The sequence below is a fragment of the Myotis myotis genome, unplaced genomic scaffold (genome assembly GCF_014108235.1).
Source record: "Myotis myotis isolate mMyoMyo1 unplaced genomic scaffold, mMyoMyo1.p scaffold_m19_p_13, whole genome shotgun sequence".
NCBI classification, from domain to species: domain Eukaryota; kingdom Metazoa; phylum Chordata; class Mammalia; order Chiroptera; family Vespertilionidae; genus Myotis; species Myotis myotis.
The window spans coordinates 42,841,036-42,867,926 of record NW_023416317.1 but is presented as its reverse complement, the minus strand read 5'-3'; the positions used below and the strand labels follow the sequence as shown (position 1 = coordinate 42,867,926).

Genomic DNA, 26,891 nt, shown 5'->3' with positions numbered 1-26,891 from the left:
AAGTTTACCTCCTTCAAACTCTACTGAAAAAGAATGTATCCCTACTGCTGTGTGACAAGCCACGAATCGAACTCAGTGATGTAAAACGCTGTATAGGGATCCACAAGGTCAGGAATTCAGAAAGGTAAAGCAGAATAGACTCTTCTCTGCTTCACAGTGTCTGAGGCCTCATCTCAGTAGACTCAAATGACAGGTGTTGATTTCAATAGCTGCAGAAGCTGGGGCTAGTGCAGGGGTGGGCAACTTCTTTGTGAGTGCGTGCCAAAACCAGCAAAATTTCTGACTCAAAATTCTTCTGCCTGCCAACCCTAATTTTTTGAGAACATGTTACGCCTACTTGATATCTCTTAAGGTGTATGTATGTGAAGAACCTTGAAGAAATAATAAAATTCATTCGAGTGTCAGAAACACAGTATATGATGATGAAAAATACATTTATTTTTTAATGTATACATGTACACTGATAGTCCGACAGAAAACTTCATGACTCCGTTTGATATTATCAGTGGGACTTTTGAGGAACAGAGAAACATAGAAATTTATTCCCCTTTTGTTAGTACCGGTGGGCAAAGCAAGAGAGAAGGTTTCATTTTTATAGAGTGAATTTTTGAATAAGTAGGTGAGGCGGTTGTCTTGTCAACAAAAACCCCTTGCGTCTGAGGCTGAAACCAAAACACTGGTCGAATCTAGGAAGGCAGGGAGAGTTAAGGCAGAGGCATAGAAATTGCTCTTCCCCTCTCTCGTCAATCCATGTCTATGGTCTGTAAGATAACTTGTTATGTAAAATTATTTATTTACCTAAGATGCACCCACACTGAATTTATCTGAAAAATAAAAAGTCGATATTAAGAAAAAAATTGTAAATGGAAGATTATGAGAGGGTTTCGTGTGCCAGCAAAAGTTACTGGCATGCCATGTTTGGCACGCGTGCCAGAGGTTGCCCACCCCTGGGCTAGAGGCTTTACTTCCAAGATGCTTTCTTTCTTTACTATGTATGTGACAATTGGGCTGGAATGGCTGAAGGACGGGCTCATTGAGGACTGTAAACCAGAGCACCTATGCATGGCCACTCCATCTGGTTTGGCTTCTCACACAGGGCAGGTAGGTTATGAGAGGGGCAATCTGCAAAGAAATGGCTAAAGAGTAAGTCTTCCAAGATAACCCAGTGAAAGCAGTATGGCCTTTCTGACCATGTCATGGAAGCCATGCAGCATCTTTGTAGCTACATGATATTGATTTCAAATCACTAAGGGCAGCCTATATACTCAAGTGGGGGAAATTAAGGCTCCATTCTTTGTGGCAAGACTACATCACAAAGTGCATGAGGGATAGAAGATAATGTCGTGACTTTATTTTGTAAAATAAAATCTGCCACAAGAAGTAACAGAGAATATACTCTGATAAAATAAAAATGAATCCATGATGTGCGAATGTAAAATATATAAAGCAGATTAGAAAAACAGACATTTAATTTACATATTGAAACTGTAAAGTATTTGAACATCATCATCAACTAATGACCTAACATTTATAAATACTCCACTAAGTGGGGTGGACTATGAAACAAATCTCAATAAATGTGAAATTTACCATACACCTTACCAAATGACCTAGCAAACATACTCCTCAGGATTTATCCTAAAGAAATAAAAACTTAAGTTCACACTAAAACCTGTATATAAATGTTCATTGCAGTTTATTTGTAATAGGCAAAACATGAAAATAATCCAAAAGTCCCTCAACTGCTGAATGGATCAACAATATTTCATCCAGAAAATGGAATATTACACTCAATAAAAAAGAATGAAACTATTGATATATAACAGCAGCAACTTGGATAGACCTCAAGGGTATAATGCTGAATGAAAAGAAGATAATCTAAAAAGTTATTTATTCTATGATTCCACTTACATAAGATTCTTTTTTTTTTTTTTTTTTGGTAGTAATTCTTTTTTAAAAAAATATTTTTATTGATTTTACAGAGAGAGAGGTATAGAAATATCAATGAAGAGACAGAATCATTGATCGGCTGCCTCCTGCATGGCCCCCACTCGGCATCAAGCCCATAACCTGGGCATGTGCCCTTGACCAGAATCAAACCTGGGACCCTTCAGTCCACAGGCCAATGCTCTATCCCAGTGATGGCGAACCTATGACACCTCTGACATGCGAACTCATCTTTTTGGTTGATTTTTCTTTGTTAAATGGCATTTAAATAAATAAAATATCAAAAATATAAATCTTTGTTTTACTATGGTTGCATACATCAAAAAATTTCTATATGTGACACGGCACCAGAGTTAAGTTAGGGTTTTTCAAAATCCTGACACGCCGAGCTCAAAAGGTTCGCCATCACTGCTCTATCCACTGAGCCAAACTGGCTAGAGCAAAGATTCTTAAAGTGACAAAATTAGTGATAGGAACAAATCCCTGGTTACCAGTAGTTAAGAGTTGAGGAAGTAGTATAACTTACGACTTATTGGTAACATGAAGGATTTCCTTTGTAATGATATAACAGTTCTGTATGCTGACTGTGATCATGGTTACTTGAATCTTCACATGTAATAAAATGTCATATAACTACACACACACACACACACACACACACACACACACACACGTACACATAAAGAATGGTAAAATTTGATGATCATGGTTACTTGAATCTTCACATGTAATAAAATGTCATATAACTACACACACACACACACACACACACACACACACGTACACATAAAGAATGGTAAAATTTGATGGTTGAGGATCGACACATGAATCAAGAGGTCACCAGTTCGATTCCAGTCAGGGCACATTCCCAGGTTACAGGCTCTATTCCCAGTAGGGGGCCTGCAGGAAGCAGCCTATCAATGTTTCTCTCTCATTGATGTTTCTATTATTCTGTCCCTCTCCCTTCCCTTCTCTCTAAAATCAATAAAAACATTTATTTTTTAAAAAATGGTAAAATTTAACTCAGATATGTACCTGAGTTAACAGTATATTAATGTCAGTTCCTGGTTTCCTTAGTTACACTGAATTATAGCAGTATGTCCCAACCGTTTCACCATTTTGCCCCTAAAGGAGCTTTTTCAGACATTATTTCCTAATCCCCCTTGAAATGTTACTATCACAGATACACTGTATATCTGTTCATGTACTGTATGTATAATAGTGCTTTTATACATTAAAAAGTGATTTTTAATGTATAATGATTTTTCTCCCCTAACATCAATCTTTGCTCCATTAAAAGCAATATCATGCTCACTGAAGACATGTATTATGATTATTTAAGATAGTATCATTAAGAAAAGCTGGAGAATACAGACATTGAAATTGCAATAATTTGCAGCATGATTTGTTTAAATCATGTCAAAATTAAGTTATAAAAAAGAGTTTTAAAATATATAAGGAAAAGCATAGGACCTAGGATAACGAAAACAACATTAAAATAAAAGAACACATTTGGATGACTTCCACTACCTGATGAGAAAGTTGTATTAAAAGCTACAGCGATCACAGTAGTGGAATAGTGACGTAATTAGGATAAGCAAATAGATTAACAAAATAGAATCCAAAACTACTTCTACATGTATATATAGCCAATTTAATTTGACCAATGCACTAAGACTAGTCAATGAAAAAATAAAAGTATTGTCAACAAAGACCTGGATAAACATGAAAAAAAATCGATCTGAACCCTCTGACCCCCAACTTCATAGAACCCACAAAATTTAATTTGCCATGGTTCATAAATTAAAACTATTAAACAGCAAGCCATGATCAGAAGAAAGTGTTCATTATCCATATATATGTGACAAATTGAATCAAATATACAGGGTGTCCGCTCGAAAATGTATACACACTACATCTGTAGATTCTACTGCATGTTTTTCTATTGCATTTTGAAAATGAAATGTATTTTAATAAACACTGCCTTTATAATTATTCAAAGTGTGTATACATTTCTTGGGACACACTGTATAAAGAACACCTGCATATTAATAATAAATATACAAACAACCCAATAAAAAATAGGGGCAAAGGCTTTAATGGACACTTCAAAAAGAAGATATACAACTTGTACATATGTACATGAAAAGATGTTTAAAATCATTAGTCATTAAGAAAATGCAAATGAAACCCATGATATCATTTACACCCACCAGAATGACTAAAATTAAAAACACTGAGAACCAAATGTTAGGGAAAATGTGGAGAAACTGGAACTTTCGTAAACTATTGCTGGTGGGAGTGTGAATTGATAAACTTCTTTGGAAAACTGTTCGTTAAGTTATGAAGTTAAATATACACCCAACCTATTTTCCACTGCTAAGTATTCATTTACCGAAGATAAATGAAAATATATGGCCAGAAAACAATCTGTACAAGTCTGTTTAAAAATTAGAAACAACCTAAATGCCCAATTGAATACTACTTAGCAATACCAAAAAATTAAGTACTGATACACTCAACAAGAGTGAATCTTTAAAATTTTGTTGAGGAAAAAGAAGCCAGACACAAGACTACATTACTACAGGATACAAGAACCTGCAGAATTAATCTATGGTGATAAAAATTAGAACATTGGTTATCTATGCTAGTTGAGAAAGGTACACTTCGAAGGATATCTTAATTTGGGCATTAAATCGGAAATAACACACTTTAAAATATATAAGTAAATGCTGCTAAAGAATTTGGTAGCATATCAACCATTAATTATGATTTTATACATATTTCAGAACTATCTTCCATCCTACAAATATTATAGATATAGCACTTTTACTCATAAAATTACAGTGATTCCCTCAATGTCAATGTGATACATATATGTTATCCATTTGTACAAGAGCCTGCAAAAAAGAAAAATCAAATACTGAGTTTGCTACTATATAGTCACATGAATTTATACTGAGATAAAGAATCAGAATAATGCCACCAGGAAAAATTTCCAAAGCTCTAACTTCTCAACATTCTATCATCACCTGAAAGTCAATTTTCACCTTTTCCACTGGCTGAACTTGTTAGCTCAGATTTTGCTTTGGGGCTCACGTGTCCCTGAAAATATGGCAGCACTAGATTACAAGGCTACTGACAACAGTACTTGCTTATGAATCCACAAAGATATCAGTGAGGCAAATCAGACTATTACAGAATCTTTTACAGGGAAGAATTAATACCTGAAAGGCAAGGTGTGCCTTTTCAATAAAAAAAAAATGTTTTCATTTAGCTAATTTGATTATTTAGATATTGCCACTTTTTAAAATTTTAACTTCCTAGTTCCATTTACTTGCTCCTGAAGACATTTCTATGCTACTGTTTACTCGAAAGAAAAAAAAGTGTAGTAAATTTACAAGTCTTCTCAGTAGCACGTTTTGATCTTTCAGTCCTCTTTTTTATTTCATACCAACAGTCTCAAATTGAAGAGCCCCAGGCAGATGGTATCATGTATAGTACAAGGCCAGAACTCTCAATCACTACCTTCTCACTAGGAAGCTAGATTCCAATTCTCCTTAAAAGGACAAAGATATGTATGCTTCTGAGCAGATTTTCATGTTCTTGTCAGCACCTTCATACCTTCTTGCTATTATGACAGTAATAAAATGAGGAAGGGGGTGGGGTGGGCAGAGATCCTTAGGGAAAATTAAGACAGTGTTAAGTGTTCCATTTACTTTCTTTCCTTTAAATGCTACTTGAATTCACACACACACACAAACACACACAAAATCAGTAGTAAGAGAGATTACACCCCTATCCCCAATATTCCAGCCTCCCTGTCTATGAAATCTCAAGATGAGGGCAATGAATGGCCCATAGTCTTCATAACAGCCCTTTCAGATAAGTATTTTGATTCCATTTTGCAGATGAAGTGGATGCTCAAAGAGGTGAAATAACCCAAGCCTCTGATAAAATGGCAATGTCAAGATCATGGAAGACAGGTCCCAGGTCTTCTTCAACAGCACTATTACACACCTGAGATGGTGGCCAGTTTAAGGGATTTTAGCAAACAAGGTTATGAGAGCTTCCTGTTATGCTGAAGCATGGAAACCCTTAGATCAGTGGTTCTCAACCTTGGCTGCACATTAGAATCACCTGGGGATCTTTTTAAAATCCTGATTTCTGGGCCTCATCCTCCAGAAATTCTGTTTCTTTGTTATGGGGTGGGGCCACAACATTAGTAACAAAGAAACAGAATTTCCGGAGGATGAGGCCCAGAAATCAGGATTTTAAAAAGATCCCCAGGTGATTCTAATGTGCAGCCAAGGTTGAGAACCACTGCCTTAGATGATAGAACTGTTTGTTTCAGAAGCATAATTTTGAACAAGCAAAATTCACAACTGCATACTTCACAATTTTTTTTAATCAGAAAATCAAGTTAAATGGAAATCTGATTCTCTGATTCATACCAGGAAGAAAATCATCCTTTTTTTAAAAAAAAAGCAAGAGGAATGATTTGTCGGCTGAAAAACATCTTCAAAGAATTAATGAGTAAGAATCTAATTTTTTTATAAGTTCAAACTCTTACAAAATATGAAAAGCAGATCAATGAAGTAGATGTGCTTATTTCTGCTCAGCCTTTGGCTCAGATACCACATGTGTCCCACAATCATAAACTTCATTTGAACTTCTTTGTCCTACCAGCTTTCACTGTTAATAAACACATAGTTGACACTAGATCTGCCCATTTCCCAAAAGCATCTATTTCTTGGACCTCAGATTTTGCAGATTGCTAGGTATGAAAACTTCCTCTTCCACCCACATTACTTTAACCAAGATGAGGCCAGAAAGAGACAACAAATCTAAAATTATACCAAAGCAGGAAATCAACTTATGCAAAAGTCATGCCAATTTTAGAAACATGCTGCAATCTCCATTGAGGCTGTAATTTCTTCAAAAAAAGGGTTTCACATTTATTTATTTGATAAAACTTCAAAACTATCTTTTCCTACAAGCAGAGTTTCCCATTGATATCTAACAGAAAATCAGCAGTGGTATGGGAGACAAGTAAATATCTGAGAAAGCAGCAAAGGATAGCATGCCTATGCCTTCTCAGCAATAATAGCCTGGTTATTTTTTCTCTAATGTACATCTAGTTCTAGTACATGGTAGACTAGTCTCAAAACTATGAATGTTCCTCAATGCCTCTGGCTATCCTATCTCTACTGGTTCTTCTTCTTCATCTTACAATATTTCACTAAATTCTGTACTACTTTGATAACAGAATGGTGAAATTATTTTTCTATTAAGTTATTCACTTACTTCAAAGACTCAACCTTTGTTCAAGTCACTCACAATATCTTTCTTGGCATGGCCTTCAGAGCCAGTCTGAGTTAAAATGAAAACCAGTTCCATAATATAACTTTATAGGGGAGTAGCATTTCCCAGGATGAGCCTCTACCACCTTCCCCAGACTGATTTTGGCTAACCTTGGCTCAAATTCAAGTTCACCTTCTGAACAAAAATTGGACAAGAGGAGGACATTAAGGTGAATGTACTATAGTTGCTAAAACAAATTTTAAAGGAGTTTCAAAAATATTCTGAACAATGGCAGTAATACCAGAAAAAGTGTAAATAAACACTTCCAAGATAAAGATCTGCTCCTCTTCCTTTTGTGGCAATCCCACAAGGTTCTACCTTTAAAGTTTGTGTTTATTATGCTGAGTTCTCAGTGCTTGTCTCTAGCTCCAAATCTAGCCTACCCACATTTTCGAGCATATATTGGTAATTTCCATGTCCCGCCAACATTGCTATTCCAATTTAACATTTCTACAATTTAAATCTTCATTCTGCCATCCCAGTGGTTATGTTATCCTCCTCACCTAAAAAAATCAGCTTACATTTACATAGTACACAGCAGAAGCACAATAAATATTTGCAGAATAAAGGAAGGAGGGGGATGTAGAAGGAACTGTTTTACAAACATCATCACATGCACGAGCAGGTATTATGAAGAGGCTGCGGTTCATAAAGCTCAAAGCAATCTTGAACATGAGCTAGCAAATAACTGCTGAAGTTAAACTCCAGCTCTATCATCTGTCTTTATTTTCTATCTTCTACCTCTTATTTTCTTATCAAAGTTTACTTATTTAAAATCAAAGCCAATACTTACTTTTCCCTCCCAAAGTTCTCCCTCATCCCAGCACCTGAAAGTGACTTCTCCCTCTTCTAAACCTGAGATTGTGTGGTCACCAAAACTATTGGTTCTAGTCACATCTGGATTGACAATGTATCATACATCACACTATCTGCAAAATCTTCTCCTGAATGCTATGGACTGAACTGTGTTGAAGTCCTAAACTTCACTATGACTGTATTGGGACATAGGGTTTTTAGGAGGTTAATGTTAAATGAGGTCATATAGGTAGGGCCCTAATTTGATATGAGGCCTTACAAGAAGGGGAAGACCCAGCAACAAAATTGGTCAGCACCTTAATCTTGGACTTTCCAGCCTCCCAAACTATGAAAAGAAATTTCTGTTGTTTAAGGTACCCAGTCTATGGTATATTGTTATGGCAGCCAAAGCAGACTAAGACAGATTCTGGTACCAGAGTTCTCAATACTGGCTGCATCTAACCACCAGAGGGGCTTTATAAAATTCTGATGCCTATACCCTACCACAAACAAATTAAATCAGAAATGCTGGGGTAAAACGCAGGCACTGGTATTTTTTAAATGCTCCCCAAATAATTCTAATATGAGGCTAGATTTATAACCACTGCATGAAACTTAAGTTTAATGAGTTAAGAGGCCATGTCTAATTCATCTCTATGACTTCCTCTAACTTCTAGCCTATGGTAACTATGACATATTTAAAAGAGTTTCAATATTTGATAATTACAGATATTCATTGTTATCAAGTATTTATTACTTACTATGTACCAATCAACATCCTAAGGTTTGTATATAAAATGATGAGTAAGATAAGCAAGGTTTCTTATTCTGCAGCATAATCATTTAAAATGATATGTTTCAATTAATCATGCTTAGTTAATGTTTTGTTAACTTATCTTTTGAGCTCTAAAAACCTCCCAGTAACAGTTTTTTAGAGGAAAACAATGAGGCGTAGTAAATACCACATTCTTAAATTTTCTTTTCCTTCAACCTCTTTACTTAAAAATGTAAAAATATAATTGGCGATGAAGGTTAATTTGGGAATCAACATTCTTATTTGGGCACAGTTTTGTTTGGTCCACTTGTATCAGGTATAAGGTAATAATATTTCTTGGATATCTGACGTCTATAAACCTAGAGATTTCTACAAATATGCATGCTACTAACACCCCTGTACAAAAATAGCAATAGTAATTCAGTAAATGAAACATCAACTTGAAGTTACTGTTTCCTGTGGTGAAATTTCTGTGCTGAGTCAAGAATCCTGAGACCAATGCTAAGTATTTACAATCATAAAAGTTTAAGGGGTGAAGTAGCCTGAGCAGTTATCTATCTCACTCTTCCTACACCTCATCTTCAAACCTGAGATTACATCATTTAGAATAAGGGCCTGAGGTTAATGGCAAAGTCTGAAACAAGAAGTCAGTCCTGCTACCTCCCAAATTTAATCGGGTGCTGTTTCCATAAGAGTGCAGTGATTCCTTAGGGTTAGAGGGTAGAGGGATCTCTTACTGTGTAGGTGTAATTAACTGGCCCATGCTTTCTAATCACCTAGTCTTAATAGATTTAGTTAAAGTGAAATCATATGAAAAATATTTACAGGTAGAAAACTCCCATTTTCCCATCATGATTTTCTTCATCTCAAATCATTTTATATAGAAACATCCCATCTATAGTTTTCATTTTATTTCTCAAGAAAAACAAACAAATAAAATCTCTACATCTAGAATGAAAGAAACTCTATGCCCAGGTTATTTGATATCTTGGTGTCTTTTCTAAATTCCAAGTTATTGTTTTTTTGAAATATTGGGGGTGGTGACAATCAGAAAAAGCTTCCCATGAAACTGATTTTAAAATGAGGTATGAAAAATGAACAAGAATTAGGCAGATTTGGGGATGGAGAAGAGAAGGAAAATTTCACAAAGCAAAAACAGCATGTCAAATTGCCTAAGGCAAAATAACAAAGCACAATTTGGCATGTTAAGTTTACCTTAAGCCAGTGTTAGTGATATTCAAACTTTTTTGGACAGAGAGGAACATAAATATGAGCGAGAAATATCCACTGGTTGCCTCCTATCTGTGCCCTGACCTGGGATAGAACCTGCAACCTGGGTATGTGTTCTAACCAGAAATAGAACCAGCCACCTTTTGGTGCACAGGACAAAGCTCCAACCAACTGGGCCACACCAGTCAGGGCCATCTTCAAACTATTTTACCACAACCCCACCATACTTTACACCGGGATGCTATACACCCACTTGTGTTAATGTATGTATTTGTGCAAGTACCACTTCCTACCTGACCTATCACTATCCAAACTCTCACTACCCAAAGTAAGGTACAGTTCCTAATAGATTCAGATAAATTAGTTTTAGGGTAGAGCTGGTATTCCTCCTGTAGGAGAGAGTGTAGAAGCATTCTGTACCCTTCTCAGGACTGCCCTTGCACATGGTACCACTGTGTAGTTTATCCTGATGCTGCCCCCTCTCCCACTTCCTGCCGTAGACAAGGACTGACAGATGGCACAAAACCCTGCTCCCTTGCCTCCAAAGCAGGACAAACCTGGGCCTTTGTTGTGCACCAAAGCAGTTTAGGCTGAGACAGGCTGGCTTCCCCTAAAATCACATCTTGCTCAGCTTCCTCCCTCCTTCCCTCTCCTGTTCCCCTCACTCACTTACATGATTTTTCCTCAGAGCACTCCACTAATAAATCACCTGCATGTGGTATCCAAGTGGTTCCCAGACCTGGCACCCTGATCTTGTTCTCTAATATCTACATAAATAAAAGCCTAATATGCTAAGTGTCCGACCGATCACTATTACACACACTGACCACCAGGGGGCAGACGCTCTGACTGGTAGGCCAATCAGGACTGGGTGAGACAGGCCGGACACACCTTGGAGCTCTCCCACGGTCCCTCCCTGGCTGGCCAACCTCCCATGGTCCCAAGGGGACTGGGTGAGAAGGGCTAGACATGCACTGGAGCCCTCCTGTGGTCCCTCCCCAGCCTCGAAAATATTTCTTGTAATTAATTTCCTTTCAATGTGCACGAATTTGTGCACTGGGCCTCTAGTGCCCAAATAAAATGAACCAGGGCTTGTCAGGGAAATGACTAGCCCTGGATAGGCCAAGCCAGGGTAGGTGCAAGCTGAGTCAGCGACATTTTGTATGGGGAAAAAAAAGATGCTCAAAAATGCTCAAATAATAATAGTAATAATAATGGGAGCATATCACAAGGACCCAGAAGCTAGTTTGAAGGAACTCTCACTGGGAAAATGTGAGCACCAAAATAATTACATACAGTAACAAATTATAAACTATTGAGAACATAGGAATTCATAAATCCATACCAAAAATAAATCTATAAATAAACAAAAACTAAAGAGAGCTCTTGCTAACAGCAAAATGTCACCAACTATCTAATAAACATGGAGAAAACACTGGAGATAGAAAATGTTATATTGCAATCATCATGGAAAAGACTAAATAAGGCAAAAATCATCGATGGATGCTGAATCATTGATGAGGAACAAACATTTGCATGGTCTTAAACAATATCCCCACAGATTACTTATTAATTGCAAGAGAGGAAAAACATAGCAAAAAAAGGGGGACGAGACCTTGATTACATGATCAAAATTCATACCACCTTTGAGAGACAGAGACACACCATGTGTCTCCAGATATGATACCTGAGAAAAACACACCACTTAGGCAGTATTTGCTGAGAATGCATAACCTCTATCTAATCAAAAGTCAATCAACACAAAAAGAAGAAAGTTCTACATGTCACCCCTTACCTAAAAACTTGCAATGTCTTCCCACTGTTCTTAGAATAAAATTCAAACTCCTTCAAATGGTTTACAGGAGATATCATAATTGACAACCCCTCCAATGCCACAGCACACTTCTCTTTGATATCAACTCTTTCTTGTGCTTTTTGCGTAAGCTAATGGTTTTCAACTTTCAGTGAACAACCCATGCAGCGGTTCTCAACCTTCCTAATGCCACAACCCTTTAATACAGTGCCTCATGTTGTGGTGACCCCCAACCATAAAATTATTTTCGTTGCTACTTCATAACTGTAATTTTGCTACTGTTATGAATCGTAATGTAAATATCTCATATGCAGGATGTATTTTCAGGGGTTGTGACCCACACGTTGAGAACGCTGCTTAGAGGTTGTTAAATTAATCTAGTGAGAAAAACAATGTATTTTCTAGTACAAACATACTTTGAGTTTAGAAATTTACAAAATGTAGAAGTTAACCAGATTTTTAGTTTTATGAATACAATGTATGTCTAAGAAAATCCTGTGGATAGCAGCAATAATAAAATCAAAATTTTTCTAATCAATGATGTAACATATTAATCACATAATGCTCAAAAAAAATATCTTCAAATCTGTTTAAATGTCTAACTCAAAAAATTTAAATTTCCAGTAAATATAAGTGCTGTACCCCTAATGCTAATCTACCCACATCCCCATTGGAACCACTGAAAGAACTCCTGCAATCCAGACTCCAAAATCCTCCAGAATGACATCTGCTCAAGATACATATATGTTAAACATCTACTAATACAATGTCATAAAAATCTCTGATCCCATGTCTACCCCCTGAGCGCTATCACTGTCCCATCCTCCTCCCCTGATTAGATTTCTGGGCTAAAACACCAATGGAAGAACAGGGACGGACACACAGATGAGGACACAGGGACACGGACACACACACACACACACACACACACACACACACACATTGATTTAAGGAAACTTCTCATGCTGCCACTGCCCTACTGTGCAAAAGTAGAAAATAAATCCACATTAACGGAAGGGTGAAGGAGAACTTCTTACCCTAAAGGAGAGGTGATAGGAAAAGGGAAGAATAAGTCTCTTCTAGTCATTAAAGAAAGTCAGAAATCAAAATTACCAGGCGGATTCCTGTGAGTTGTCATCTGGGTATATAATCATGTTAGAATATTTATCAGGAATCTGAAAATAGCAAAGGCCTAACAGGATGGTCTTTCAGGACTAGCACTGGGCTTGACTTTCCATTACTGAGCTTTTTTACAACTTGTTAAGGGGCAGTTTAACTTCTAGATGTCAAACAGAGATAGAAATAATTTTTGACCAGTGGAAGAGAAAGCCCCAAAGGATTATAGTTTATGATCCTGTTTTAAATAAACCAGTTTTCATCTAAGCCAGCAATCTATGAAACTGTCTATGTATCTAACTTCTCAAATACTTTTTGAACTGTTTTTTACATTTTATTGGTTCCCTCACTAATTAACAAGTTGAAGAAAATCTTCAACACGTATTCATTTTGTATTTGCATGAGTAATAACTTTATCTTTTTGAAAATTCTACTTTAACAGGCACCACTTTTAATATTGTTTCTAGAGATTATCATGAGTTATACATTCACAATAAACCACCTTTTAAATTTTCAATCACCTACATTTGACTAGATTTTTAAAAATATGCAGTATTTGTAAAAAGGGTTATAATTTGGTAAAGAAGCTATAACTTGGAATAAGATTTACTATGTTTAAGTCCTAGTACAGAATAAGTTATACTGTATATTTCTCAATTATTACTATGCAATTACAGGTCCAATTTATGGCTAAAAATGCAGAGAATTTCTCCTGGGAATCAGAAGATTAGACTGATTAAAAAAAAAAAAAAGCCAAAAGACTAGTCAATAAAATGGGGAGAGTTCAAAACAATGGTTCTCCTCTACTCTGCATATTATATTGTCTATGGAATATTTTTAAATGCCAGAGGCTTGGGCAAATTAAAATCTGAGTATCTGGGAAAACCCAGGCACTAGTATTTTTCTCAAATGTATAGTCTTTCTACAGCCACTTTTCCTGAGTGCTTTGGACTCTCTCCAGCTTTTCCTCTCTGCAATCAGATATAAGAGAAAATAATGAACACAATTATAGATGATAAACTTACAAAGAGTGCTATTTTTACCTCTATGCTAACATAAAGGAAAACAGGTTAAATAAAACTATGTATAAAAAGAAATATGCCACCTGCATTTATTTCATTATTGGGTTCAGAGTTTCTCGAGAAAAGTGGACCCTACAGTTACTTAAAAGCTCCTGATAAGTGAATATCAAACTTATGATCTCAAAAAATGTAATATAAGCCAACAGGAAAACAAATTCGTTATATAAACCTCATTTAGCATAACTATCTACTCAGTATGGGCACATACCATTGTGGACTGTGAAAAAGCAAGGGAAATACCAAAATGTGAGCCTATGCTTCAACTTCTGAACCAAATAAAAATAAAGTTTTTTTAAAAAAGCTGACTTCAATACATTTGTATTCTGGAACTTAAACAGATAAAGAATTTTTTTCTAGGATCTTTCTTCTTGCTGACTCCACTTTCTTAACTTTCCATGCCAATCTTGCTTCCATCCTCGCTTTGGTCTAAGTTTCCAGGATCATGTCATTAATTGACCATTACCATCCACCCAGTTGTTAAAGTAAAAAGCCTGAGAAATTACCCTTAATACCTTCCTTTCCCTCACGACCCTTATTCAGAGCAACAGCAGGTCCTGTCAATTTCTAACATCTCTTAGTTGGTCTCCCTGCCTCTCTCTACTCAGCACCCCTCTTCAATGCGTGTCCCCGCAGCCAGGGTAGTAAAGGCAACTGACACTTCCTCATAGAGTTCTTTATTGACCACTATCTAAAATAGTCCTCTCTTCACCATCCACCACAGGACACTGCTTATCTTCTTCATAATGTTTATCACAGTCCGTACAAGTGTGTGTCTAAGGTGGGGAAGTGGTGGTTGTCTTATTTCTTCTACCACCAGAATACAAGCTCTATTTGAAGCAGGGACCTTGTTTTTTCTATATACCAGTTTTCTAGGGCCTAGACAACACATGACATATATTGAGCACTCAACAAGTAGTTGTTTAATCAATAAATACTCAAATGGGGGAGGGTCTCCATCTACAACACTGGGCTGGAAAGAAAATTGAGTTCTATCTAGACTTGGCTCTACCAGCAATTAGCTGCGTGGCCTTGAACAAGGCACAAGATTGGAGTTGGCTAAGAGTCACTGGACCAGCGGTTCTCAACCTGTGGGTCGCGACCCCTTTGGCGGTCGAACGACCCTTTCACAGGGGTCGCCTAAGACCATCCTGCATATCAGATATTTACATTACGATTCATAACAGTAGCAACATTACAGTTATGAAGTAGCAACGAAAATAATCTTATGGTTGGGTCACAACATGAGGAACTGTATTTAAAGGGCCAGAAGGTTGAGAACCATTGTTCTGGACAGTTAAGAACATAGAGACAGCAGGTATGAAGATTTTTTTTTCTAAATTTCCCTGCCTGTCTAAATTCAAAAATAAAGGAATACGAACGCTTTTAACCTCCGAGTCTCTCTCATCTGTGCGAGATTACTATGAATGTCACTTCCAGCTCAGAAATACTAGAACTGCATAGGCCTCCATCTGCTTTCCAATCTGAACCTTCCATACTCATTCCTCACTGACACTCCTCCTACCCCCACCAGCCAAATCGAAGTGTTCACCCTGCAACCAAACATCACACGGAGCACTTTCCTGACTCACATCTGCTTATTCTGCCACATCTTCACCAACCCCAACCACTAGAAATTCTATCTTCAAAGCCCAGATCAATTGTTAGCTGCTTCATAAAGTCTGACCCAATCCCCTGGCCCAATATTGGTATGATCAGTATGTGTTCTTCTATGCTTCAAATTCTTTTATCCTCTCAGCCTGTTTCCAAATCTGTAAAACAGAGATCATAGTATCTACCATACCACGCTATTGTTGGATAATTGAGAACACACAGTTTGGTAATAAAGTGGTCAATAAATCTATTGTCCGCAACACATATTTTTCTTTCTCCTTGAGGTCGATCAAAGTGACTTTTTTTCATTTCTGAATCTCCAAAGGTTTGAATCCATTGCTCCTCCCAATGCCTTGTGTTTTCATGCCATTAAAATGAAGGTAATGAATTATACCAACCACTATTTCCTCCAAAAATCACGTTGCCTTTACTATATTCTTACATAAAGAGCCTAAAAGATACCACAGGTCAGCTTCTGTAAGGGCGGGAATTCAGGGAAACGGAAATTACTGTTGCAAGTGGGAGTAGGGTGGAAGCATTTACGTTATGATAACATTGATGATGACTTTGGTAATTCTTTCCAAAGAAACCGCCTCTTCCCACAGGGATAGATCCTTTGTATTGATGAAGTCAGGCTACAGATATTGAAAGGAGACTGTGTCTCAAAGGGGCGAAAAAAGAGAATGAGGAAGAACAACCCAGTCGCGTTGAGGAGGAAACGTCGTAAGCCACAAGTGTACTAGAGCCTAGACCAGAACCCATTGCCTTCACCTAACCCTAACCACGAGGAGCGGGAAGACGACCTGGAGCCGAAGGGAAGGAACGAGGGCTGACCGACCAGAGACTCCAAGCAGCCGGCTGGGCGGGCGGGGACGTCGGCGGAAGCGGGGCAACCTCAGAGCAGCAGCTTTCCTGGGCGGCCCCAGCCCGCCGGCCTGCGGTTACAGACCCAGGCCGACGCTTCAGCAACAACCCCCGCTTCCCGCCCGCGTACCTGCCGGGTCGAGCGCCATCTCGGCGACGGAGGAACGCAGCCGCGAGGCCACGCCCGGGCAGGGGGCGGGGAGGGGAGGAGCCTGGGCCAGGCCGCACGTGCCGCCGCCCCAGCTTCCCGAAGGAGGAGGAACGGAGGTTGTGCGCGTTGCCCTTCGCGGAGCGCTGCAGGTTCCTTTCCCTCTTCTCGAGTCCCTACTTCCGCCTCCCATTGCGCCTGCGCCCGCCTGGCCCCGCCCCTAACTTGGACAGAGTGGAACGCAGGTCGCGGTGGGAGCGACCGGGAAGGGGGCGTGGCCGCGCGCGCCTCGGGGGCGGAGCCGTCGCAGACCCGCGCCTCCGGGCTTTGGGCGGAGCTGGAGCACGCGGGCGGACTTGGGTCTGCGGTGACGGGAGCAGAAGCTGTGGACCTTTGGGACTGCGCCTTCCTTAGGGACACGGTCAGGCCCCAGTCTCCCCAGCCGCTTTGGGAGAACCAAATAAATTATCCTCTCCCTTTATATTTTCTTGGTTAACGTTCATTCATTTATAAATGTCTATTTCATGCTTGTCAGGTTATACAACCAGCGTTTTGAACACGAGGGGAAAATAATTGAATAATAATAAGGTACCCATTCTCGAGGAGCACCGTGTTGACAGGCGAGTGAGATGCAAGCAACACGCTGTTAATTGTGATAAAAGCCACACGTGCGAGATAGGCACAGTTTAGTATACCATAAAGGTAGTACAACGTGTGCAGTATCATTCTTTCTTTCCCAAATCAGTAGCCTGTGGCTCCCCTGGAGGTTAAAATTTTAAATTGGGCGCTAGGGGTACCTCTCTTTAATGAAATAATATCCTCAGGCCGTACAAATCCCGACTCTTGATCATTAAAGCTGTATGTTTTGTGAGGAAAATGAAGTAAGGTGGTAACCATCCTCCTTAAGAACCCCAACTGCCCTCTTCCCAACAGAAGAAATTTCCTGGTGACAATTATGCTAATTTCCACGCACCAACCGGCCTTCAGAAGTGCTTACTTGTCATCCCCACATTTAGCTGGCTGGAGCCTCCAAAAGGGTGCTGTGCAGCCAGGGACAGGGGACAGATGTTAGAGAAAGAAGGAGCAGCTGCTTCTTCCCTGTGAGGGATTTGGGGCTTTCAAAATGATCCCCTCCTCTCCTACCTGCAGGCCCTCCTCCCCTGCTGCTGCTTCCGCCTGGTCAGTTGGCAGAAAAGCTGATGGCCTTGGAGCAGGGCTGGGAAAGTGGGTCTCTGCTCAGCAGGTCTTCCGTTTAAGGGCCTATTTGGGCATAACGGTCCTTATCACAGCTGTAGGTTCAGGTGCCAAGGTGAAGAATTAATGTTTTACTCGGCCAGGCAGGAAATCGGCTCCTTTTCCTTGTATGTGTTATAAATGTGCTTAGAAACACACCACTTTCATTCTGATTCCCCTTTTATATTTCTGGAGGTGAAGGACTTAATTTAGAAAGTAAAACTTTTGAGGAGATGATGTGGGGTGTAAAAGCACAAGTCAGAAACACAGTTAAGTAATTACATGAAATCTTCCTATATGCAAAAGACCATCGTGGTAAAGGAGAAACTTGGAGAGCTTTTGTCAGAGACCTAGGTACCAACACCTGAACCTGCATCACGACCCATTAGCTTTCTGACTTAAGTAAGTTCCAATGTTTCTCTGGACTTTAGTTTCTAATTTGCAAGGTTGTGAGAAATAAATGTGATATCATATAACACTGTTTTAGTAATTGAAGGACTACTTCTATAGGATTTGCCATAATTTTGTTATAACCATTATTAATATCCTATATGATAAAAGCCTACCCATCTGCCTACCCATCTTTCAAGGCCTAAGTGTCCGACCATTAGTTCAACCCTTCGACCAGTCACTATGACGTGAACTGATCACCAGGGGGCAGACGCTCCAACCAGAAGGTTAGCTTGCTGCTGGGGTCTGGCTGATCGGGACTGGACAAGATGGGACAGACCTGCCCTGGAGCCCTGGAACCCTCCTGTGGTCCCTCCCCCACTGGCCAACCTCCCATAGTCCCTCCCCCACTGGCCAACCTCCCATAGTCCCTCCTCAGCCCCAATCGTGCACCGGTGGGGTCCCTCAGCCTGGCCTGCACCCTCTTGCAATCCAGGACCCTTCGGGGAATGTTGGAAAGCTGCAGGCCAGGCTGAGGAACCTGTGCACTAGGCCTCTAGTTTTTTATTAAAATTAACTCACTTTTAAAAAGATTTAAATGGAGACTATCCACTTTATTCTTATCCTAAGTAATATTATTTGTAAAACCATGAGTTTCCCAGAAAATGGAGTGCTAACCATGTCACACTATGAAGAAACATTAGCAAAAGTAGTACCTCATTGCCTGGTATGTAATGGTGTACCCCTCTCTCAAACTTAGATCATTTGGGGGCAAAGTCTTTACTATCTAACTGGGAAACATAAATCATTTCTTAAAAAGTTAAATCATAGAAATTAATTGGCAATTCAAAACAGAATTAATTTCCTAATATATCACATTGTTAACAGACAATTCTTTGGGCATTAACTGCAATAGGCACATGAAGAAGAAGGAGAACACCTTGTCCTGGAAATGAGGAGCTATGTATGTTTTATCAACCATGATCCCTAGGGCTCAGACAATATCTATCACCTAAATGCCCCACAGTAGCCTTTCACAAAGAATTAATTGCAAGGATGGTTAAGAGAGATTTCAAGATGTGGTAGAAATTATGGTAGGCCTTGAAAGATGGGTAGGCAGAGAAGAGGATGTCACACTAAGAGTAAAACAAGATCAAAAGCATCTGGGATTTGAGTTGTTCTTAGAGGATAGGAAGGGCACAGAAAAGGGGGTAGGTAAGAGGTGGGACCATATGAACAGTAGTATGGGGGTGGAAAGCACAGGGCTGCATGGAGGCATGTGGAGGGCAATGCCTGAAAACACTTTAATGCATTTGAAGATTTGGAAAACTAGGATAGATGAAAATGCAATAGAAATATGTTAGAGGGGGCCAGATTCCCAAAGCCTTAAACATTAGACTGAGGAGTGTTGACATTTGTCGCTATACACAATCAGGAGCGGTTGGAGGTTAACAGATAGAAAAATGGCATTGTGGTCAAAGTGATGTTTTCTAAAGATTTTCTGCAGGATAGATATAGGTGGTGAGGAAAGACCCAGGAGATAAGCAGGACAGTAAAGAAGCTAGTGCAGTAGTTCAGGCAGGATTGGGAAACAGCCTAAACTGGGATATGTAGAAATGTAAAAAGAAAGGATGGATGTAAAAGTAATTGCAAAGGAAGAATCTAAACTGTATCATTGAACTTAGGAGACTAGAACAAGAAGTTAAGAATAATTTATAGGCGATTCCATTTCTAGACAAATGTATACAGACAAATGAGAATATCATGGCAGTGCATCTACTCATGCCTCATGATCTACCTTGATCCTCATTACTGGGGAGCAATACTGAAACAGACCAGTTAGGATGAAGCTGCAATAATACAAGCAAGCAAGGATAATGGCTGATCCATTGAAGAGGATATGAAATGAAGGCAAAGAGAGGTATGTAGTATGTTGACTAAACATTAGTACACATATATTTATATGGATTTCTTAGTCTAATATCTAAGTAATGTGCAAGTACAAATATCTAAATTGTTTATCAAGTCTATCTTGACCATACCTACCATTTAGTTTTGCTCTATGTTGACATCCAGTTGGTTATTTTAAAATATTGAGATGATCAGTCAACCCCTGCTTGCTTCTAACTCTGCCCAGCATCAGAATTAAAGACTTTCCACTTATAGCTCTTTTCTGCCTTATCTTTGAGCCAATGAGAATTAAATTTGGGAAAATATTAGAAGCTCCCATCTCTACAGTAGATAGAGTTTGGAATTAATTCCTGGCTAGAAGATCACTATCCAAAGGGCCCTATTGGCCCTGCTTTCTGAGCTACATAATTTAGCCCATACATCCATACACCCTCTCTGATTTGAATGGGCTTAAGTGGACACATATTAGTTTGCTAGGTCTGCCATAATGAAGTACCACAGACTTGTTTGCTTAAACAACAGAAATTTACCTTCTCACAATGGAGGCTAGAAGTCCAAGATCAAGGTGTCTGTAGGTTTGGTTTCTTCTGAGGTTCTCTCTCCTTGACATGTAGATAGCCATCTTCTCCCTGTCTCTTCATATGGTCTTCTTTCTGTCTGTGTCTATGTCCAAATTTCCTTTTTTCTTAAAAAAAGGAGACAACTCATATTGGATTAGGGGCCTACCTTCATGACCTCATTTGAACTTAATTACCTCTTTAAAGACACTATCTCCAATAGTCACAATCTCAGGCAGTAGGCTCAGAACTTCAACATATGAATTTTATGGGACACAATTCAGCCTATAACAACATTCTATTTTTTTTTACAAGGACTAGAAACCTTCCCTGAATCCCAAATCACTTGGCTAGAATCCTGATACCCTGCCTAACATTAGTTTCTCCCCAGAGCAATATACTTTGTCCCTGTTTTCCTGGTGTTTGAATAGGACCTGTTCAATATGTATGAGTTCACCCAGCCACTACAGTCAGCTCCTATCTGTCCCTCATCACCCACATCCAATTGACCACAAAGACTTACTCAGTTCTCCCTTAATATATCTTATTCATCTACCAACCACACTGTAATAATCAATCCAAGACCTATCAGCAACAGCTTCCTAACTTTCTCTTTGTTCCTCCCTTTATTCTTTTCTAATCCATTTTTTAAAATATTTCTTTACTGATTTTAGAGAGGAAGGGAGGAGAGAAAGATAGAAACATCAATGATGAGAGAGAATCATTGATCAGCTGCCTCCTGCACACCCCCTACTGGGGATCAAGCCCACAACCCAGGCATGTACCCTTGACCAGAATCGAACCTGGGACCCATCGGTCCGCAGGCTGACGCTCTATCCACTGAGCCAAGCCGGTTAGGGCTTCTAATCCATTTTACCCACAACAGCTAATATAGTTATAAAATTTTTAATATAAAACCTTCAAATATTCCCCATATAAATAAAATCCATACCCTTTGCTTTTAAGAGATTCATAAAACTCTTTATAATTTAGTCCCAACTTACTACTTCATCATTTCATGACCAGCCTGCTATACTCTGCAAGTTCCACTATATGAATTTACTTGCAATAGTTTATTATGAACTTTTCTGTGCAAAAATGGGTAAAATTGTGTGTTTAAAAAAAAACTGGAGAAATTGCAGAAAGGCAGTGTAGTGGAATGAAAGGATCTTGGGAACTAAACAGCTAAATTCAAAATTTCCTTCCCCTTACCTACTTTTTAACTGTTTTATTGAGATATAACTTATATACAGAAAAGGGCACAAATTTTTGTGCAGCTGAATGAGTTTTTACATATGTATACATTTTTTAGCTACCATCCATGTCAAGATATAGAACATTTCTAGTCATACAGAATGTTCCTTGATACACCCTTAGTCAAATCGCAGCCAACAAAAGTAACTACTCTCTTGACATCTATGAGAATTGGTTAGTTTTGTTTGCATTGGAACTTTATATAAATGAAATCATACATATTTGGCCTCTTTGGTCCAACTTAATAGCTATGAGACTCACCCATTCATGTATCTACGTAGCTATGAGACTCATTCATGTATCTACATATCTGCTCTCCACTTCTTACACTTGGTAAATCATTTCTCCTCCTCAGCCTCGTTTCCTCAATAACACCACCCTGCATGATTGACTGAGATAGACAAACACTGAGAGTGGTTTCTGGTAAATGGTAGGCTGTTCATAAATTCTACCTATTGTTATTGTGATAAATATCTTTTGCTTTTAGAAAACTGTCCTTTTGAACTATTATTGCCCTATGTTCAGTTTTTGGTTTTTTTGATGTGATAGATAGTTCAGAGCTATTCTGCCTTCAAGACTGAAATGTATGTTTAAATCAGGATTATGTGAAACACCCTTCAAATGAACAAAGGAGATTTAACAGTGTGCCCTATCACTTATCAGATGAGAAAAAAAAGTGTGAAAAAATCACCTCTCACCTCTGCAGAAGGCTTTCTATATTTCATGTTTTGTTTTTACTGTGTATTGTTTCTGGGTGGCCTCCTTTGAGACAGACCACAATTTTCTCTGGGGTCAGAGACTTATTTCTAAAAACATGAAATAATAATAAAGATAATAATACTATGACATGGTTTTCACAGAGTTCTGTTACCTTGGTCTTGTGCAGATGCTGTGACCCTTTGTAGAATTTCTCACAGGAGCTGAAAAACTTGACAAACAGAAACAGCAGCATTTTCTATTGTGCGCTGAGTCTGAAATATCAGCGATATCCCAGTTAGATGACCAGCTGCACTGAAAAAATCTCCAGGAGCTTTTGCTTATTTAGAGGAAATAAAGGCAGTGAAAACATTTAGTTCCCAAGTGTTTCTGCACTGTTCATCTGACAGAGAGAAAACTTTCTGAATTCATGATCCACATGGAAAGCCTACTAGGTACCATGCATTGTGCTGAGTCCTGGGGAAACAAAGATAAAATTAAAACTCTATCCTTAAGGAACTCAGAACCTAAAGAAAGAGAGACAACATGTGAACAAATAATTACAGTCCAACATGATAGAAAATGATGTGGGACCCTAGAGGAAGGAAAAATTCACTCAAATTTCAGAAGACTTTATATAAATGCTTGTATTTGAAGTAAGTTTTACAGGATGATTAAGTATTCAACAAGAGAAAGACAAATGGAGACCTAATTGACAGCATTATATGTACAGAATAAGTGTAGGACAAGGGCCAAGAACCACAAATATGGTTAAAATAGCTAGATTGGCTACTATTATTTGCAGCCATATAGACAAGACCCAAGGGGGGGGGGGGGGGCGTCAAATGTTGAGAATCGCTGATCAAGTTTCAGTGCTTTCTCTCTAGTGCTATGCCCAATGACAAAATAACCCCATGTCATTGATTGTGGTGCCTTTACCACAGATATGAAGCAATAAGTTCAAATGAAGCGTTACTACAAGCTCAGGCCTTGACCTTCTGTAAAGAGTGCTTACACTAATATATTCCATTAATCAGATTCTATGTCATGGATTCAGTGACCCCAAGATGTGGATGAAAGGTTTCCTACAGAAATGAGGTAGTATGTTGCCAAGTCACAGGACTCTGCTCATGAGGGGAGATGCTTTGTCTTATGCGCATTTGCACCTTCAGCATCTGTCACAGGACTTCGCATCTGGCCATATAAATGTTTGTTTCCTAAGTTCCTGTTAATGTAGAATGCAAGGGCACCATGGGAAACTAATATGTGTCACATGGCCCATTGATTATTTTTCCTTCGAATCACTTCTATCTTCCTCCTTGTTTCTAGCTCTGCCTTAATTCAGGCTCTATTTTGTCTTTTCTGTTTTTGGCTAAAGATACATCCAGACTCTACATGCTTTAAGAGATGTTTACTGGTCTGGGCACTGTCTTATGTAGAACACGAGACACACATTTCTGGCATTACCTGCTTGGTATCTGGCTCTTCTTTAGGAAACTGCTCCTCTCCTACTTTATTATATGGTTTCTACCAGTGTCCTCATGTCTGTACATGACTCCTCTCTTTAACCACACTCATTTGCCCAAGAATGGATGTCTGACCTAAAATTGGCCAATAAAGCTTTGCCCTGGGAAATATTAGATGTGGGTCTAAGTATACCAGCAAGTTTGTCTTCTGAGGCAGAAATTATAAAATACAAAATGTAAAAACTATTAAGAGACAAGTTTTGTGCCATGTAGAGAAAGCTATCTCTAAGGGGAAAGAAAGGGTGATATGCGCTACCAAAGAGAAACAGAAATTCAAGACTCGGGGGTGAGAGCATGTGCTGGGGGGTAGGAGAGGCTGGGGGGGGGGGTCAATGGGGGAAAAAGGAAACATATGTAGTACTATTTGTAATACTTTAAACAATAAAAAAAGAAAAGAAAATCCAGATGGAGTTTGAACCTCTGGTCATAGTTGCTCTCAGGCTCAGCTCCATTCCTCCCTTTCTGTTTTTTTGCTCTTTGGGTCACGAAAGACTTGTATGTAGGTCATGTCTTGTAAACTACTCCAAATCCTCTCAGCCCCAATTCCTGTATGTGGCCACGAGTTCTTTGAAGACTTCAGTCATCATCATGTAGGTGCATCTGGCGGAACCTTGTATCTCTTACTTGCTTCTCTGACACTGCTACATGGAACACCCTCAGGGACGCTCTCAGCTGTCACACATACACAACCCAGAAGTGCAGGGAAATTAAATAATGCCTGTGGGGCCACCTGGATCAACACTAAATGGAATCTAATGGATAAATGAGTCCCGCTTTTTATTTCCTGGGAAGGCAGTTCTGAAGCACATTTTGTAAAATACCTCCAAAGGTCCCAGGGTATTCAGCACCAGTCATCTGCGAAGAGAAAAACTTAATAAAACAACTATGTATTTACCTTTCCCTCCCCTCCTGTTTCACTCTTCCCGATCCCTCACTCCTGCTCCCTGGGATTATATTCCAAGACAATCCACTTGCACATAATCTTGGCTAAAAGTACTTGCTCACTGATTCTTACTTTTTTTGTTTAAACTGATTCAAGTTGGTTCCTGCTCCTTGCTACTCAAAGACATTGTCCTAATTAATACAAAGACCTACAATGGTTCCCTCACTGCCCATAGAATAAAATCATACAAGCAACAGAACTGAATGGGAACACATGGAAATCTGATCCAAAGTTTATGTTCTTAGCTTCTCCAGTGCTATGTAAATGTCTGTCCCCTTCTCCCTAACTATCAAGTTCTCTCTATGCATCATGCCTTTGGGAATACATAAAAAACCAGGCGCGCACACACACACACACACACACACACACACACACACACACGCAAAATCAGCCTACTGTCTCTAGTATCATATGCCAGTCTACTATTTGCCTGTTCTTGTCCTATTGTGAACTGTGTCTAGATACCACATTTTACTTGTTTATCATTCAATTCTGAGGCTGTTTCTAAAATTTTTCTTTTAAAATTAACACTGAGATAAAAATTTTAAAAATAAAACTTTTATCTCTAGATGTTTCTTTCTGAAGGATGATTTGTTGAAGTGGAATTATTGTGCTAATTACTATGGATTAATTGCCAATTTAGGTAAAGTTGTTTTAAATACAATTGCTAAATTAATATAAACAGGCACATGGATACAACTTAATTTTTATTAGTAGTGATAAATATTTTGCATGCTTGACACACTGTTTATTGTCCCTCTATGAACTTATTCTTTCCCATTTTGAATTAGACTATTTTCTTACTAGTTTATATATTGTCGTTCAATATAAAACATTTTTCTATTCTGTTTGTGACATTTATTGTAATTATTTTCTTTTACTTTTATTAATAACTAGTGGCTCAGTCCATGAAATTCATGCACTTTAAAAGGGGATTAATTATAGGAAATATTTTAATATTATTTGCCCTTTCTCTATAATAAAAGTGTTAGAGATGAAAGAAAATTAGTAAAATGTATATAAAAATCTTCCTCCTGTCAGAGTCTGCGGTGCACCACGAGAACCAGAGTCAAGTCCCTGCCCACCCACGTGCACCTCAAAATAGCATGAGACCCAGACCCGGCCGGCCCCCTCCCATTGGGCTAGATCAGGGGTGGGCAAACTTTTTGACTTGAGGGCCACAATGTGTTCTTAAACTGGACCGGAGGGCCGGAACAAAAGCATGGATGGAGTGTGTGTGAACTAATATAAATTCAAAGTAAACATCATTACATAAAAGGGTATGGTCTTTTTTTTTTTTTTAGTTTTATTCATTTCAAACAGGCCGGATCCGGCCCGCGGGCCGTAGTTTGTCCATGGCTGGGCTACATCCAGACCTGGCCGGTCCCACCCTTGTCAAGCCCCGCTGGGGGGCGGGGGCACAGCCTCAGGTCCCCTGGCCTAGCGCCAGGGTGGGGGGCGTGGCCTGAGGTCCCCTGTCAAGCCCCATGGGGGCGGGGGTGGGGCGCAGCCTCCGGTCCCTGCTGATTGCTCCTTAAGGCTCATTACGAGAACTTGGCCTCTGCTGTAGTTGTACGCGCAGCCATCTTGTGTTACGAAACCACCCCCCCACCTCTGCTGTGGGCGCCGCCATCTT

At 39.1% G+C, this 26,891-nt stretch overlaps 1 protein-coding gene across 4 annotated transcripts in view; it reads right to left on the bottom strand.

Annotated features, from left to right (window-relative positions):
- Window positions 1-16,952, bottom strand: part of CMC1 (C-X9-C motif containing 1) — a 72,039-nt gene extending 55,087 nt beyond the window's left edge. For all 4 annotated transcript variants that reach the window (XM_036332817.1, XM_036332816.1, XM_036332819.1 and 1 more), the window contains exon 1: window positions 16,728-16,952. In XM_036332817.1, the coding sequence (XP_036188710.1) occupies window positions 16,728-16,938 (211 nt within the window). In that variant the 5' untranslated portion in view covers window positions 16,939-16,952. The remainder of the gene's footprint in view (window positions 1-16,727) is intronic.
- Between the last annotated feature and the right edge of the window lie 9,939 nt (window positions 16,953-26,891).